This window comes from Emydura macquarii, unplaced genomic scaffold, assembly GCF_026122565.2.
Source record: "Emydura macquarii macquarii isolate MOO-44397 ecotype Brisbane River unplaced genomic scaffold, CSIRO-AGI_Emac_v2 contig_1253, whole genome shotgun sequence".
Taxonomy (NCBI): Eukaryota; Metazoa; Chordata; order Testudines; family Chelidae; genus Emydura; species Emydura macquarii.
Genome location: NW_027131390.1, coordinates 13,092,373 through 13,111,131, shown reverse-complemented (window position 1 = coordinate 13,111,131; position 18,759 = coordinate 13,092,373). Strand labels below are relative to the sequence as shown.

At 37.6% G+C, this 18,759-nt stretch overlaps 1 protein-coding gene across 3 annotated transcripts in view; it reads left to right on the top strand.

The window, feature by feature from the left end:
- Positions 1 to 18,759, top strand: part of THOC2 (THO complex subunit 2) — a 97,704-nt gene that overhangs the window by 68,617 nt on the left and 10,328 nt on the right. For 2 of the 3 annotated variants that reach the window (XR_010919703.1, XR_010919704.1), the window contains exons 23-33: positions 1,558 to 1,722; positions 2,885 to 3,160; positions 4,040 to 4,181; positions 6,418 to 6,575; positions 9,617 to 9,745; positions 13,498 to 13,629; positions 13,722 to 13,906; positions 14,618 to 14,802; positions 15,120 to 15,222; positions 16,220 to 16,656; positions 17,731 to 18,618. Coding sequence is in view for 1 of the 3 variants with exons in the window: in XM_067548189.1 (XP_067404290.1) it covers positions 1,558 to 1,722; positions 2,885 to 3,160; positions 4,040 to 4,181; positions 6,418 to 6,575; positions 9,617 to 9,745; positions 13,498 to 13,629; positions 13,722 to 13,906; positions 14,618 to 14,802; positions 15,120 to 15,222; positions 16,220 to 16,656; positions 17,731 to 17,789 (1,971 nt within the window). In the remaining 2 variants the exon portion in view is untranslated. The remainder of the gene's footprint in view (positions 1 to 1,557; positions 1,723 to 2,884; positions 3,161 to 4,039; positions 4,182 to 6,417; positions 6,576 to 9,616; positions 9,746 to 13,497; positions 13,630 to 13,721; positions 13,907 to 14,617; positions 14,803 to 15,119; positions 15,223 to 16,219; positions 16,657 to 17,730; positions 18,619 to 18,759) is intronic. The other variant, XM_067548189.1, reaches the window with a different exon arrangement.

The window sequence follows — 18,759 nt, the reverse complement described above, 5'->3', positions numbered from 1 at the left end:
TCACAATTCAGGTGTAACTGTCCTGCAAATGTATGAATTGAGATTGCTCAATTTACTATGTTTAAAGTTTGAAAGACCTGTGTACCTGTTGTAATGTTGGTAGTTTGTTTTTAGGTGTTTTATTTATAAATTATTATTTTAGTAATAAAAAAGCTAATTATATAATCCAGCACAAACAAGTCATACACAAAACTGAAAAAGTGTGATTAGCAGTAAGTGTTTGCAGGATCACACCCTTAGTCTAACCTCCATTTGAGGGGAGAAGTGGACAAGTAGCCCTAGAATATCTGTCTAGTTCTTTTAGGAACTAAACAGAGATTACTTACTCGTTTTTCATAATGAAGTAATCAGCTGTCAGCTAGTGTCATTGCCTTCCTGATTCCAGCCACTGACTTATAGGTGAAAGCTTAAAGCAAAGGTCTTCCTTCATACTGGGAAACCTGAACCTTGGCAAGCATATTGATTAAAAAAAGGTTTTTCCTCTCTAGCCATTGGGTTAGGCCAGGTTACCTTGTTTATCTGACCTAATTCTCAATACATTTAATTTTAAGGGACTGTAAAACATTTTTTTTGCTTTATCTTCACAAAGTCTTCCTGTATGTGATTTTTAGAAGTCAGTGCTGTTTTACCTGTGATTCAGTATATCTCGTTTTGGGCCTCTGTTCTGACAGGTGCCAGTGGCACTAAATAACAATTTAAAATCTAAATTGGAAGCTCTCAGGTGTGTGAGGTTAAATTTTTTCTTCTTTTTCCTGTGATCTCATTAAAATATCTTAAACGGAACTTTTGTCCATGGGCAAGCAAGACCCTGTGTTGGTCCTTGGCCTCAGCCACAATTGCCTGTGCACAAAAATAATCAAGCTCCGTAGGCTTGTTCTTCTGTGGGCCTTTGTTAATGCAGGTGAAGTCTCCATGCAATATTGTATTTTCAACAGAGCACTGGAAATTTTTCAAAAAAATGTATTATGATACAGAATGAAATGTCATGGTTCTGTCTGAAACTCAGATTCTGATATGCTTTACATTCTGACTGAGGTCTGTCTTTTTACTATTTTAAACGTTTGTGCTGATACAACAAAAACGACAAAAATCACTGAAATAAATTAAAATCTTAATTTAGTTTTAATTTGCAATTTATTTTAAAATATTCTCATAATTTTAGCAGTTTTTCTGAAATGCCTCAATGGCCACAAAGAAGGATAAAAAGCATTTAGAAAGCAGAACGTTGAATCCTAAGAGGGCAGAATACTTTTAGAAATGAGTACATTTTTGTGGAGAAATTATTTTGCTGCAGAACATGGGCCTGGATTAGTTTTCATAAAGGGCAGAATATTTTTGTAGTATGAAAAGATCTAGCATATTATTTTTTCAGCAATAGTTTAAAGTGTATCTTTCCGGAAAGTGACCAGTAACTTGTTACCTGTATATGTATTTGCCTTAAAAAGGTTGATATTTGTCAAACCTGCTTATTCTCATCCCCCCCATCCCCGCCCCCCCCCCCCCCTCTGCCCCCCAAGACATAAATTGTCCTCTAATTCTTTCTCTCTTTCAATTCAGTGCCATGATACTCTGGTACAGTTTGGTGGATTTTTAGCATCCAATCTAAGCACAGAGGATTATATTAAGCGAGTGCCTTCTATTGATGTTCTCTGTAATGAGTTTCACACACCACATGATGCTGCATTTTTCCTCTCCAGGCCTATGTATGCACATCATATTTCAGTAAGTAAAAGCATTCTTTTTGTCTGCTTTCTAGAGCTGCAATATTACAAGTTATCATTGAAGTGCCAGCTACATTTTGTGCACCTCTGTTATGTTCTCAGTGAAAATTTTCTGTGTAATTTGGGAGCTACAATTTGCCTGTAGAGTTGGAAAGGAATGTTTATCTAGGGGTCATGAGACCTGGATTCTGGATCCATTTCTGCCACAAACATTCCTTTGTAACCTTGAACAAGTCACTTAACCCCTCTGTGCCTCAGCATTCCCCATTGTAAAAACACAACTATAGAACCACAAAGTGGTGTGGGTACCTATGTTTATACTTACATTTTCCCAACACTTTCCATTACAAGACCCTGTTTTTAATTGCTTATAATTTTGCCAAACTTAAACCATTAAGACTGAGATTATCCAGGCCGGGTATCTGCCTAAACCTATAGGGCTTTTTCCCTGAAAGTTTTAGCTAAAATGACTTTCCAAGAATGAGATTTAAAGAATATCTTGTGCACATGTTCAAGAAATTCTTATAGCTGTTTGTTAAAAAGCTCTTGTGCTTGCATGCTGTGGAGCCAGGGACTTGAAAATTTGCAAGGGAGTCACCCTGCAGTCACAGATGTGCCTTTGACATACTTGTGAAAATTTACCCACACTTGGCTGAGTTATAAGACTCTTAAAAAAACTACAGTTTGTACATATTGAATAGAGATTTGTTAGTTTGACAGCTAAATTTGCTGAAGAATCCATCTGCACTCAGTATATTCCACCCTTCATAGCTCCTAGATGCTGACTGGACTGCACATGTTTCATCCTGAGGCTATAGGGACTGAGCAAGACTTTCCCTCCAATTGCTCCTCTCAGATACCAGCATACAGGAATTGAGAGCAAGGAGATTCCCCATGGAAATGAATGGGTCAGAGAGATTCTTCATCAAAGAAGATGGTAGCCTTAATGGTGCAAATTAGAGCTATTTGCCACTATGGAAATGTTCAAAATTTCACAGGCCTTTCTTTAATGTTTTATGTATATAAAATTGAGGGGAGGGCGTAAATCCATATCTATACATTTGATAGTTTTCCTTTGAATGTTAAATGATGTTTGTGTAGGAAACAACGATTAGATGTGTAAAACAATGCAAATCACAAATACTTTTCTTTTTAATCCTTAGTCAAAATACGATGAACTTAAAAAAGCTGAGAAAGGAAACAAACAGCAGCACAAAGTTCACAAGTACATCACATCATGCGAGCTTGTGATGGCTCCTGTTCATGATGCTGTGATCTCCTTGCACCTTCCTAAGGTTTGGGATGACATCAGTCCTCAATTCTATGCTACATTTTGGTCATTGACAATGTATGACCTTGCTGTTCCACATAATAGCTACGACAGAGAAGTCAATAAACTTAAAGTCCAGATGAAAGCTATAGATGACAATCAGGAAATGGTATGTTTGTGTTTGCAAACCTTTAAAAATAGTTGAATATTTGAACTGTACTGTGACATTCAAACTTATATCTCTAAACATGACAGCCAATGAAAACTTGCATTAAAGATAGTTATAATCACAGTCCTGAACAACATAAAATGGAATTTTTATGTACTGGGACCATTTAATTCTTGAATTTTTCAGAATGTGTAAGATTTGTGTTTGATTGTGTGCCTGTGGTAACCAGGTACAAACTGTTGCAGGAAATACAGTACATGTCAAATGTTGTTTATTTTTGCTATAAGTATTTCAACACAGAAAATCTTGTTTTTCCTTCATGGTGTAGTTGAACTATATTTGTTGAACAAAAATGAGATTTAGAAGTTTTATCACAATAAACTGCTTTTGCAGCAATTAAAAACTCAGGCATTTAACTGCTAATTTAACTGTTTCAATGAAGCAGCTCTATAACTTGTGTACTCCTTTTTTACAATGAACATTATCATGTAAATATTTGCAGATGAAGATTCAACTCTAGTAAAACTAATTCTCCTATAAGATAGTCTACAGCCTTTACTTGGGTTGAACTCTTGTTGACTTCACTGAGTAAGGATGGCAAAACTGCTCTCTATTAGGAAAATAAAGTTTGATATTTGTCTTCAGTTTAGGGGCTCACTTAGGATCTCCATCCATGGGTATTGTGGTTAACAATAGGTAATGATCAGATAATTAAAGCAGGATATACACGGGGGGTACGGTGAGACTGCCAGAGCGGCACATTATTTTATTGTTAAATATTTTTTTGAAACCTGTTTCTGATCAACCAAATTGTCAACCCTTGTTCTGGCATATAGTAGGAGATAAAAATACTAAAGTGAAATGCATTGACATTTATAGCCTCCAAATAAAAAGAAAAAAGAAAAAGAACGTTGTACAGCTCTTCAGGACAAGCTTCTTGAAGAGGAGAAGAAACAGTTGGAGCATGTGCAAAGGGTTCTACAGAGGCTGAAACTGGAAAAGGATAACTGGCTTCTGGCAAGTAAGTGTGAGAAACTCTGGCTGTTTTCCACAGTCGCTGCACTTTCTAGATCTAAATTATAAAGTTCTGTTGACTTGTCTTTTGCTACACCAGCACTGTAAACATTTATTTTAAAATCTGTTATTGAGGTATATTACCAAGATAAGTGAACTTTAATTTCAGTGTTGTGTTTCTAGGCAGTGTCAACTTTTACAGTGGCACTTTGTAGATACTTAATTTGCTGAACAGTTAAGGGAAAATTCTTTCCAGTGCACAATGCCCTATGTGCTACTTTAAATCCTATGTAAGGTTGTTATTAAGGACTTGTTCAGGTGCTTGCATGAGTCCTGTGCCTTGAATTGAAATGCATCCTAATTGAGGAAGTACCTGTTTTCACCAGGCCCATGTTTTTGAGAGATTTTAGTGTTGTGTACATGGCATTGACCTAATTTGGTGCAGAACTGACAGTTAATTTTTTAAATAAGTCAGATTTTGCCATTTAATAATAATTTATTGTAGTGCTTCACTAATTTGGCCAACATATTTGCTGTCATTGGTTGTGCCCTGTAGCAATTCTGTCAGTGGACAGGCACCCAATTCTTGTTTTAACTGTGAAATGTAAAATTGGTGGTCAGTAAAGTGGTTATTTTCCATGACCTACTCAAGAATGAGGCATCCATTTTGCATGTTGGGAAACACCGCAGGGGACCAGCGTTGGCAAAGTTGTCTCCATCTGCATATATGATTGTGCATGAAGGGAGATTGGAGAGATGGTGTTAGCTGTGCTTTTTTGTATCTGACCTCAGATGTAGATGGTCTCTGTCCTCGAAGCTACATCTGAGTGAGAGGCCCTAGACAAATTAAGAGTGGGGTAGTATTGATGTACAGGTTTTCTCACTGGACCACAAAAACCCTGGCTAGGCTTCCTACTTGTGATTCTCCTGCAGTTCATGGCTGGTTGTTTTAGTGACTCCGATGTTAATGCAGATGACTCCTCTGGTTCAGCCCAGAAGTTCATAGTTGCAGTGAAAACTGTGTGACTGTTTCATGTGTTTTAAGGTACAATTACCAGAGTTGGCCACAATCTGGTTCTGGTGAGTGAGTTGGACTTGGAGGATGGGAGGTGGTGGTTTCTTCCCTCTGAAAGAAGCATAGTTACCTCGGATTTGAGGTTCAGATTTACTTTCCCCAGCAAGATGAACTCATTTTGATGGTTGACCTGTAGAGGTTAATGGAGACTTAATTAATGTGAACTTCTGTAGTACTTTGAGGGAGAATAGTGTTGAGCTGATTGGTGTCCTGTGGAACTGCATAATCTTTTATCTTCCACCTTCAATACAGAGGCCTTTAAGTAGCCATCTCATAGCTTTGCTCCCATATGTCACTTAATAAACAGATGACCTAAGAAGAGCTCTGGCAATGGAAGTGTTATGTAAAGCTAAACATGTGAGGTATTCTTGAGCTCTCATACCATGGCTATGCAGAAGGTAGAGAGATTTATTTTCCTTTGCTATAGCATCAATCAAGTTTTCACATATCAGAATTACTTTAGATTCTGATTGTGTGGACAGCATTTTATTGTACTGTGTATTTCTAATGTTTGTAAAAGCACATGGAGATAGCAAAAGATGCTAAAATAATCAAAATAAATATTATTACTAATGCACACATATTTATTTTTTTTAAAAAGCTGGTGATTTCATACCAGTTAGCAATGAGTTAATAACAGGTACTCTAGTGAAATATTGTAATTACCAAGACTTTATTTTACAATATATACTACAGAACATACAATGTTACTAAGTAGTAACATAGCAAATAGAAACTAAACTTTATCCCCCAAAAGAGAGTCAACTTATATTTTGTGATGAACTATCTTTGTTTTTTAATCCCTTCTCTCCTCCTCCCCCCCTCCACTCCCACTTTCTTCGCTAAATGTGATCATGTGCATTGTGTCTTCCAAATGAACAAATGAGTGTGGGAGAAAAAATATGCATGGTTACTGAATAAATGTTATCTCTGTTAGATAATCCCCACTGAGATGCCAAGAAAACTGTCTGGCTTAAGAATTTTCCTGACCAGTGTGAAAGAAAAGTTTGGGATATTAAATATGTTATAATGCACAATATATTTCTGAAACGTGTGATAGAGTTCATTTGGTGGTTTTTGTTTGAGTGTTAGTTGCATTATGTATAATTGATATTGCCATAATACACTTTCTTCCTTTCTTTGTCTCTTTATTTCTTTGTTTTTGAAGAATCTACCAAAAATGAGACTATCACAAAATTTCTACAGTTGTGTATATTTCCTCGCTGCATTTTTTCTGCAATCGATGCTGTTTACTGTGCTCACTTTGTAGAACTGGTGCATCAACAGAAAACGCCCAATTTTTCCACACTTCTCTGTTATGATAGAGTAAGTAATTGGAATGTGTTGGAGCTGTGTTGTTTTCTTTTAAATGAATATTACAAGTCTATTAAAAACCTGTTTTTAAAAGATTATTATTTATCTCCTCCTTTTTCCATATGAAAACAAAATCAACAAAATCTCTAGGTATGTTCCAATTCCATAATCTACATTTATCTTTATTACCATAGTACTTAAAGGGTCCCCATCAAGACTGGGACCCCATTGAGCTCAGCACTGTACAAGCATAGGAAACCACTTGTACCTTCCCTAAAGAGCTTACAATCAAAAAAATCAAACCAACAAAAAGAAATAGACAACATACAAGTTAAAATTCAAGGAACGTATCTTTTCAGTTATAGACTTTAAAAGGTTTTTCCTGCAAACCTTCCGTCTTCCTTTGTTCCTGTCTCTGAGCCTCAGAAAGCAAGCTCCATCTTTGCTAAGCCAAGGTGTTGTATAGTATATGCAATATTGCCTGCCCAATATTGCATTATACTATATAGATAGTAGTGATATACAGGCAGAGATAATACCACTTATATTTTGATACCAGGTCAAGCTTGTACTGTTGGAAACTAGTTTATAAATCAGTACCAGTGACTTTTGTTTTTAACTCACTAACTTGCAAAATTTGGTAGTCCATGTTGAGTCTCCTGGGCCGTTAGTATGAAGTAGCAATGTTCTACCATAACTAAGAAACTCTGTGTGAAGGGAGGTTCTCTGTTCAGACCAAATGTGTGTCTTTGTCTTTTGGACCATGGGAGATCTGTGAACTTCTCTGGCTCTGCAGCAGAGTGGTTTAAATCAAAGCAATTTAAATCAGTAAGCAGAAAACTTTGATTACCAATTTTAAGTTGTGTTTTGCACATGTATTTATTAGTTAATTTTGTAAAGCAAGGTTGTATTCTGTTTGGTTGGTAATCATTAAAACGTTGATTTGCAGCTGAATATAGTCTTTACACTAAATTTGGTGGTGCTTTTGGCTAACATTTATTTTAACAGTGTATAGTTTAAATTACATCTATTCTGCACCTTAATTTTTAAATGTATTATGTTATATTATAAAATGCATTTCTTCTTAACTAGATTAATTTTTTATTTGTGATTTGTGTTAAGCTCTGTGTTGATGGTAATTGGAGTAAAAAAAGCACAAACAGAGCATTTAAATTATTTTAGTAAATAAAACTAACTTAAATGTTCTCAATACATAAGAAAAAAGAGTTTCTCAGAAATGTTTTGTATTTAAAACTTACTTATTTATTAAACAAAGAGAACATTCTCTGTAGTTTGTGAGTTGAACTGATTGCTTCTGGTCACCATATCCTTCAAGATTTTAGAACTGGTTTAAATCACATCGTCTCACACCTCCTTTCTATTTATAAATTGGAAGAGGAAAACAAGCCTTCCTTTTTCAACTTCCAGTTTGTTTCATAACTTAGAATGAAGTAGTCATTGAACTGAATTAGCTGAGTAAGCTGAAATGAAGAAAATATTCTCTCTCTATCTGCTGATTTAGCTGGTTCCAGGTGTCTATCCAGTGGCTTCCACCAGTTCAGTGGTCTGACTTCCTTTAAAACTTAATTTTTTTTTTGTATTTAAATTATTTTAATAGACTATAAGAGGCCTAACTGAAGTTATCAGTTTCACATTTAATTTTAAATACATTTAATTTTAAAAATAAACCCATATTTAAATTAAATGAAAAAAAAAACATTTAAATAAAACTAATCAATTTGATTGAAAAAAATTTTTTTGTATCCACCCTGTTCTGCAGCCACAGATGCTGATCTCTGTCTTGAGACACCGTGTCTCCTTGAAAAGCAGCCATACAGTACAGATTTTGCCTTTATGAAAGCCTTATTTCTAGGGGATAATCACATGGGAATGGTATCCAAACAGTGATCCGCAGGTTGGGCAAGGACTTCCTTGGTTAATGAAATCAGACAGGGAAAGTTCTTAAGGGTTGCCATTTCAGAGCCAAGTACTGGAAACGCTCATTTGGAGATGAGAAGTAATCCTGATCGCCAGATGAGTGTTTCTAATACTTTGTTCTGAAATGGTACTTATTGTGAGAGTACAGCCTCATTTATATAAACCACAATGTTTTAGGACATCAAAGTCATTCTTGTAAATGTGAGCCTGGCTTCTTGTGGGAGTGATTGGTTAAGTGATTTCCTGTGGTGGAACACACTGAAGTAAGAGTTGTATTTAAATGGGTTGGTTACATGGTTTGCAGTAAACTTTAATCTACATTCTTTATATTATATTGTTTTTTGGGAATGTTCAGCTTTTTGGCTGAGCCAGAATGGATCCAGTTTTACTTTTGGGATGGGAATACAACTTTAAAATTTGGGTTTACTCTGAAGTGACTTTTTTTAAGAGGCATTTTCTTACTTATCAGATTTGCACTTCATGTATTCAGAGTCCTATCTACTCATGTTTCTGACAAAAATACATTTTTATGGCTTTTGTACTACTGGTAGCTATGCACAGCCAATTGCTGGATTCTAGACCTTCATATGCATATTATTTACTAATCTCCTATTACCCAGCTAATTCATTACGTGTACAACTCTATGAAGGCATTGGGGTCACAGAAGTATCACTGTGGGAAATATATAAGCAAGAGGCAAAAACCTTGCTTGACTTTCAGATCCAAGGTTGACTTTGAAGGCCTTACAGTTAGAAAAGCCATCTACTTGTAAACTGAATATGTTCATTGTTAAGTCATGGATAGATTGTAAGCATGGGATGCCCCCAATGCCTTTATTACATGGTACTTGGAGTAGAACTACATTTTGTTCATACAATCAGCAACAGTTTACAGATGTCTGTTACCCAAACTCAATGGGATGAATTAGAAATTAACATAACTGACAAGAAAAGAAAGGGAGTTCAGAGGTCAAGATGGAATTAGTTCATTTGTATTCTAGTAACCCTAGTGACCTTATGAAGATGAAGTATGAAAACTAAAGCAGTTGGGTTTATTTTTAAAATAATTTAGATTTCATAATATATAGTCTGACTATTGTTTCTGTTCTTTACAGGTTTTCTCAGATATAATCTATACAGTAGCAAGTTGCACTGAAAACGAAGCTAGTAGATACGGCAGGTTTCTATGCTGTATGCTAGAGACTGTGACTAGGTGGCACAGTGATAGAAACATATATGAAAAGGTATGTAAAGCTGTTAAATTGCAGTCTGCTTCATGAATAATCATATGATTACTATGGGTAAATCAGGCCCAATAAAAGTGGTTGCTGTGAAAGTATGAATGCATTAAAAGCATAAAGTATGATTGTTTCTCTAGTTTTCTAATTTTAAACTTCATGCATTATAAAACTTTGCTGATACTTGAAGGCAGGAGTTCTGTGATAGGGAAGGAATTCCGTTTATACATTTTGAACACTTTTTGCTTACCGAATAATACTTTTCATCCATCTGTTTCTAAATTGAGTTGGAGGAGATTTAAAGTTTTCAATGTTTAAGTGCTTTGAAACTGCATATGGATTAGAAGGTAAAGTATATCTTGGGTTGACCATAGGCAGTCATGAAGATAATGTGTGAGAATGATGAAACTTTCTTGATAGCTCTGCCAGAAGCCAGTTAAAATGAAACAAAGGAGAGAGGTGCACACACCGCTCTCTTTCCCTCTTCCAAAAGTATGCATTTATTCTTTGAATGGTTGCAGGCATGTATTGCACTGCATTGTAACAAAATATAAAAGACCTCCCTTTTTATGGGTGGTCCCTGGTTTTTTGAAAAGTCTGATAAAACTTTACTCTCTTTTAAAACTCTCAAGCTACACTGCAGTGACATGTATACCCCAAGCATTAAGGGACAACAACACATGCAATAATGCCATCAGTGCTTACAGCAGTATTTCAGACAACCAGCTTATCCTTCCAGGCAGCAAGACTTTTCCAAGAGGAGGCACAAATTACAGAAGAGAAGGTCCTCTGGCTCCAACTCTAGCCATCTAGCTCATTTCCCATCAGCTTTGGGCAAACAGACAATTTGACCCCTGTCTTGAGGTCGGTATTCCTGTCATCAGCAATCTTCCAGTCATATCCCCCAGTATGGGAATAGGCTGTACCACATCTATGCTGCTTGTGAAGCAATAACCACAGAAAGATTAATCTTAAGCGTGTGATTGGAACATGCTATCCAATTCCTAGCCATCGTCCTACCTTGTCCTTTTTTAGGGACCCATCTCATGAGTTGCTGTTTCTTCAAGAGCTTCAGATTATGAGCTTCAGTGGCCATAGAAGTTGCCCTCTAACATTGGGGAAAAGGTTCTACTCACGTTTCTTTCTGATCTCCAAGTCCAAGGGAGTGCTGAGACTTAGACTTGACCACCAAAGTCTCAAAAATTCATGAGATATATGAGATCCCAAATGGTCAACTTAACGACAATTCTCCCCTCATTGAATCATGACTAGCTGGCTGCCCTCAATCTTCAGGATGCCTGCTTTCACGCAGCAGCTTTAACAAACCTCAAGAAGTTTCTGAGGGCTTGTTCACACTTACCCGGAAATTTGGCGGCAGTCAACGGGAGTTACGCAAACCACACAGAGTTTTGTTCACGCCAGTCAGTTCAGCAGGAGAATTTCTCTGAGAATCATGAATTGGGCTATGAAGAGCAGCATCCCGAGGCTCTTCTTCAGGAACTAGGACAATCCGTCTGTTGACCAAAATACAAGAAGTGCTGTCAGTTTTGCTCTCAAATGGGTCGCAGTCCATGCTGTCTGACTGATCTCTTCCAACTGAACTGCGGGGTCAGCACTACTGTATGCCTTCCCTCCTATTCTCCTTATCCCTCAGGACATTCTCAAGTTGAAGCTGAATCACGCTAAACTGATACACATTGCACCAGCCTAGCCAAGATGGTGTTGGTTCTCCAGCCTTCACAGTCTTTCAGTTCAATCTCCCGTACCTCTTTTCCTTCTGGATCTACTGTCCCAACAGCGCTGTCAGCTGTGGTACTAGATCTGGACAATCTGCACCTTACAGCATGGATGCTGCAAGGTTAGATTGAGGAAAAAGAGCTGTTCAGAGGCAGGTCAGCAGTTTCTACTTAATACTAAGAAGCTATATGCTAAGTAGATCAACCTTTTTGACCAAGTGGAAATGATTTTCAGTTCAGTCATTGGCTTGGGGAATTTGTCTGGTACTCACCCAGATTCAGGACACTTTAGATTACCTGTTTCATCTTAAATCATCAGGCCCCTGTCTCTCAGTTCATGGAGAGTCCAGTTGGCAGTGATCTCAGCATTGCATCCCCCAATCCAGGGAAGTAGGTATACTCCCAACCCTACAGTGGTTGTCTGCCTTTTCCCACATGTAAAAGAAGCAATTGCCCTGTGAGACCTTAACACTGTACTTTCTACCCTCATGGGGCTCCATTCAAGCCTTTATTCATCTGTTCTCTGTCCCTCCTTTGCCAAAAGACAGTCTTTCTTGTTGTTATAACCTCATGAAGAAGAGTAAGTGAACTGCAGGCCCTAATGGCAGACCCTCCATATTCAAAGACAAATTGGGCATAAGGTGATTTTAAGTGATTTCACCATTACCAAACAATGTATTTGCCTGTATTTTTTTCTAAACCATACTCGAATGCAGATGAACAGTGGCTTCATATGTTGGGTGTAAAATGAACCTTGGAGTTCTATCTGTACAGGACTAAACCTTTTTTGATTATCACCCTGGCTTTTTGTCTCCTATATGGACTGGATGAGAGGGCAAGCAGTTTCAGCACAGAAAATCTCCAGATGGATTACTTGCCGCACCTCCACAAAAGCTCTTGGCTTATTCAACAAGGCCCAAGCTTCAGTGGCTTTTCTCAGGGATATTCCCATATTGGATATATACAGTGCTTCTGCTTGGTCCTCCAGGCATACCTTTATCAAACAGTGTGGTATCACAACTTCATCTAGGTCTGATGCAAGCTTTGGAAGAGCAATTCTGGAGTCACTATTTAAGTAAACTCCAAGCCTCACCTCCTTCCATTACTGCATGCAAGTCTCTTGAGAGTATGTCTGCACAGCAAAGAAAAACCCATGGCTGGCCTATGCCATCTGACTCAGGCTGCAGGGCAGTTTCATTGCTGTGTAGACTTCCGGACTTGGGCTGGAGCCAGAGCTCTGGGACCCTCCCATCCTACAGGGATGAGAGAGCCTGGGCTCCAGCCTGAACCCAGAAGTCTTTACAGCAATGAAACAACTCCACAGCCAGAGCCCTGCAAACTTTAATCGGCTAGCATGGGCCAGTCACTGGTGTCCAAGTGCTGTGTAGACATACCCTGACTGGAATATAAATCTGCCATCACTTGAAGAAGAAAAATCTGTTGTTTTACTTGTTCTTCAAGATGTGGGTGCAGACGTGTTCCATGACTCTCCCCCTCCGTCCCTTCTGCATCAGAGTCAGACATAGATTCCAGTGCAAAGGAACTAAGGTGGATCTGGGTGGCACATTCTTAAATAGTCTTAGGAGGGGCCACGAAGAGGTGTGTGGCTGTGCATGTGCTGCCCCAACAGGTAATGCTACAGGGTTAACCAGCTTCTGTATGCTGGGCATGCACACAGCTGAGTGAAATACACATCTGCATACTCATAGAATCATAGGGTTGAGAGGGACCACAAGGGTCATCTAGTCGAACCCCCGTCAAGATGCAGGGTTTGTTGGGACATGTTGAAGAACAACAATTACAGTACAGGTAAGTAACTGTTTTTGATGTACATAAGTTATTTTAGGAAAGTGTCAGATATATCTGTATACATTTTTCTAAATGTGAACATTTTAAACTTTACATACAGCAGAGTTAGTGAAAGCAGTGTGCTTGAGTTGTGTTACAACTTCAGCAAGAGTTAAGTTATTTTAATCCGCTGTCTGAATAAGGTTGACTTTTTTTTTTCCTTTTTACATGTAGGAATGTGGTAACTATCCCGGCTTCCTTACCATACTACGGGCAAGTGGATTTGATGGTGGGAACAAAGCTGATCAGTTAGATTATGAGAACTTTAGACATGTGGTACACAAATGGCACTATAAACTAACTAAGGTAAATAAAGGATGTTAAAAAATTGATATGACCCACTTTTGCAAGTATTAATGTGAACTATTTTGATTGTATTTTTTTATCTTGTATTTTAGGCTTCTGTACACTGCCTTGAAACAGGCGAATATACACATATCAGAAATATCTTGATTGTGCTGACCAAAATCCTTCCGTGGTATCCAAAAGTTCTGAACTTGGGCCAGGCCTTGGAAAGAAGAGTACATAAGATCTGTCAGGAAGAGAAAGAGAAGAGACCTGATCTATATGCGTTAGCTATGGGGTAACAACAACTTACTTTAAAGAGAGATTTAAATAGATGATGAAAGGATCCCAAAGACTCGGAACTCTTCCAGTCTTGACACATTTGGCTTTTGCTGTATCTTGGAAGATCTTGCAATCTTGTGTTTTGAGGCTGGTGTGAGTTGAGGCTCCTGGTTTGTACTGGATGATGATAATGAAGTGTGCTAAGTTCTTTGCAGGACAAAAGAAAGTAACAATCGCTGCCCTAAAGAGCTTATAATATAATTTTAAACAGGACCATCGGTGGTAAGGCAAGGAAAGACGGGTTACAGCTATAAGATTACACCGTTACTCAGTCTAGGCATATGCAGTTCTAAAAAGTTAATTAAACAATAATTTTAGCTGTTTTTAATTATGGTTATTTTTTCATGATATGATGAATGTATGTCTTGATTGCAGGGAAGGTATTTTAGTTCATCACTGTAATTGATTTAGCAAAGCTTCAAAACTATTAGTGTAACGCAAAATCACTGGCATATTTCTTTCAAGGGTTTTAGGTGGCAGGAGTTTGAAGGGTCAGATTGTTTAAAGAACTGATTGCACTAATAGAAGGAAAAAGAGAATACTGCAGATCCTTTTCGAAGAAGTGCTAAATAATTCACCAACTACTAGATTAATCTTTTTAAACAGTAACCCATGTTTATATTTTGCTTTATGTCTGTGCATATTTAACACACTGTGCGACTTTCAGCTATTCTGGGCAATTGAAAAGTAGAAAGCCTTACATGGTACCGGAAAATGAATTCCACCACAAAGACCCACCTGCCAGGAATGCTGTAGCTGCAACAGTGCAAAATGGGCCAGGTGGTGCTGGGCTGCCTTCATCACTCACAATAAACGCAGCTAAACTGGAAGAAAGCACTGCTGAGGAGACTGGTAAGCCATCCCTTTCAAAAGATCATTCTTTTAATGCTATAATTCTGACCCCTTTTTAAATTGACTTTTAGTATTGTATGGTTTAACCTTCTAATTGTAAAACTAAAGTGGACCATTACACGTTTAAAAAAAACCAATTGTTTATTGGTTATATTGTTAATCCTTCATTATTGTCAAATACATCTTGATCAATTTAGCTGTCAATAAATTAACCCGGATATTACATTAATTTTGAAATATAATGTATTCAAGTGGTCATTATAGCATTGAACCAAAATACTAACTCAGCAGATTAAGTTTAGCATCTTTTTCAACAGACAAACTAAAGGAGAAATCTCAGGGTGCTGTGAAAGTTATTAATAAAGCTGCCAATGCAACACCAAAAGTGACAACAAGCAATGGAAACAGTGCTTCTAACAGGTGAGAAATCGTTCTTCAGCTTCACTATTGTCTGACTTCAGAATCCTGAAATTACATTTGAAAGTGACCTATCCATTCTGAAGGGTTTTTTTAGCAAGAGGTGAAAATTATCTTGTCCACTTTGTGGAGAAGAAATCTGAAAATTATGTCCTTTTGATCCAGAAGATAAAGGAAATACAAGTGAAGCCTGATAAGTGAAATGCTTTTTTCCCAAATTATTCAGTGAAACTATACTAAATAACTTCATCATTTTAGTTCCAGAAAGTTAAAGCTTAACTAAAGAAATAATCATCTCTAATATGCTGAACTTAAAGATCCATTTTAAATATACTAAGAACCCAATCCTTGAAATCTGTTAGAGTTGGCTAGGTATCTCGCTTGATAGCTGCTCTGGTTGGGTATTTGTAATGGGTGGGTATGTTTGTACGGGAATAAAAGACCCGTGGCACAGCCATGGCTAGTGTGTGCCATTCAAAATTGCTGTATGGATGTTCAGGCTCAGGTTGGAGCCCAGGTTCTGGGACCATCCCCTCCACATGGGATCCCAAAGCTCAGGCTCTAGCCTGGGCATGAATGTCTACTTAGCAATTGTACAGCCCCGCAGTGCAAGCCTGCATCAGTTGACTTGGGCCAGCAGTGGGTGTTTAATTGCTGTGTGGATGTACCCATAGTCATTATTTACCAAACTGCTGGGTTAAAATAACCTTGAGTCAAAAACATTGTTTTGTAATGCCTGCTATGAACCTGTCTCAGAACCCTGCTAATCATTTAATAGTATTGTTTCCTATAGCCTCCCATTTTAGGTAAAAGTAAGGTATTTGTTTGTGGCTATGAAGATAGGCAGAAGCACATTGAGAGACGGAGGAATTTGTCATTTATTTAGCATTTTGAAAAGGATTTTTGTCTTAATCTTGAAAAGTAAAACTGATTTGCATTTGATTATGAAAACTGAAGCCAGTTTTGATATTTAGCACTCATTGGGGTTTTTTTTATGCAGCAAAATTATTAAAGAAAAAGATGATAAAGAAAAAAGTGGGAAGGAAAAAGATAAAGAAAAAAAAGAAAAGACTCCGGCTGCCACTCCAGAGGCCAAGGCACTTGGAAAGGATGGAAAAGATAAACCAAAGGAAGAACGGGCAAACAAAGATGATAAAGCAAGAGAGACCAAGGAGAAAACACCAAAATCTGACAAAGAGAAGGAAAAAGCCAAGAAAGAAGAAAAAACGTCAAAAGATGAAAAAGCCAAGATAGTTGTTACCAATGCTGAGTCAAAGTCAGCTGCAGAAAAGGAGAGAGAAAAGGAGCCATCGAGAGAAAGAGATGTAGCGAAGGATATGAAATCCAAGGAAAATATTAAAGGAGGAGAAAAATTACCAGTAGCTGGGTCCTTGAAGTCACCTGTTCCCCGATCAGAAACATCAGAGTCTGAAAGGGGTAAATTAAACCTTTTGTCTCTTCTGGGTCTTTTTAAAGCTGCATTTTAAATAACATGCAAAGGGTTTGGAAAGTTTAATACCTAAAAAAGTGGTTGGGGGCAGGGAGAAGGAGAGTAACTAGATGCTAATTAGCATCTAATCATAAAAGACCCTTTTCTTTATAACTTGGTGCCAGGTAGTTAAAAAGATTGACTTCCGGCATTAGCAAGCAAACGGGGGGGGGAGATGTTTTCTGCTCCCAGTGTAATCTATTGCAAAAGTCCCACCAATTTCAGCGAGAGCAGAGCAATATAGGGTCCACTGCCTTCAAGAATTTCAAATATGGTTTCATATGAATATCACTTGTAACAAATCCTTGTGAAGGATTGTATTGTCATCTGGTAATAGATTACACGTGGAAATGTGTATTGATTGTTGGTTTATTGTAATTGAGGCCCCATGTACTCCACAGCAAAAGCCATCTGAGTTCTGCACACACACAAAAATTGTATTAAGAATGTATTACAGCATCTGAAAGTTTATGGAGGAAAGCTGGAGTTTTGGGTGGGTAACAGCTTTTAGCATCTGCAGAAGGTGTGGAAAGCTGTTTGGGATAGTTTCTTCTGAAATCGTCATCAGTGAAATAGTTAACAGTTTTGACATTTAAGTTGTCATCTTTGGGTTTTGGTGTTAACGGCCTGTTTAAATGAATGAGGTACTTCCCATCTCAGAACAGTTGTTTTCAAGCTATTTGCAAACCCAGAAAAATGGGTCTGCATCAGTTTTCACTTGTTCTACATTTTCAAGGTTTTCATCATAACCTTGAGGGCTAAACACAGATTATTTTAAAGGAAAGTTTGAACTCTAAAGCACAATTTTGCAACAAAGCTGGGAATTGTGCAGTTGAGAGTTTGTGGAATCCATCGGGTCAGGCCTGTTACCTCCTCCTGATGATTAAAAGTATTGATTCTCCTCCAGCAATACAACTTTAATTCTAACTTTAAACTCCTTTGGTATTTTGCAAAGTAATATAATCAGATTATCCCTTCTTGCTAAGGTTTTAGTGCTTACTGCTTTTTTTTTCTTTTTTTAGAACAAAAACGCCGCAAAGTTGATACCCATTCTTCTCCATCACATTCCTCAACAGTAAAGGTTAGTATAGCCTGAGGAAGGCAGCGCCCATGTTAGGCTCACAAGTTTGGAATGCCAGTGTCCGACTTCCTTCAAGTTTTGTGCCAAGTATATACTGGAACCACTGGAGGTTTTATATTGCATTAGAAAATGCATTCCTTTTCTTTATTGGTGGACTCTTTTTTTTTTTCTATTAAATATTTTTAATTAGAAAAAATAAAGCTTCAAGGACCTAGCACAAATTTTGTAAATAGTGTTTGAAAAATGCAAGAAAATTTTTACACAGAAGTGCCTCATTGTTTTAAGCAGTCAGTTTTTTTTTGGAATGCAATGGTAGCTACAAGCAAATGAGTCTTTGCAGCAGAAAGGAGCATATTTTTCTGCACTAATATTGAAGAATATATAGCACTGAAGATTTCCTGGATGTTACGGGATATACGGATACCTCTGAATTCCATCAGGCTTCTTGATGAGCATCATACCGATGTGTGCCTTCCAAGGAGGAGTCTTGAAAGGAGTTGCATTTTAAAGTCTCCTTGGTGATCAGTTCTCCTGTAGTTATGTATATTCAGTGAGCATGCAGCTTCTGTTGCACCTTCCCTTCGAGGTTTGTTTATATTCCAATGGGTTCCCACCATGTTGAGCCCTGCGTTACGATAAAACCAGATGTGGCAACCAAGCCTACCACCCAGCAAAGAGAAACCCCAAGCATTCAAGCGCAGCACAAAACCGTGGGGGTAGCCTACTTGAAGACTCAGGGTAGCCATTCCTTGCTCCATATTTAATTTTATTTCTAAACCATCTAAGTTCATGGAATCTTTGAATTTGCAGTACGTTGAACCTTAAAACTGTAAGTTACTAATACTTCATCAAGAGCACTGTGATGGATTATGTGGGGTGTTTAAAACTTCACCATCTTACCAACTTAAAAATCCAGTATTTTGTTTTGTTTTGTTTTTTTGTTTTTTCAAAAAATACATCTTTCTTTGTA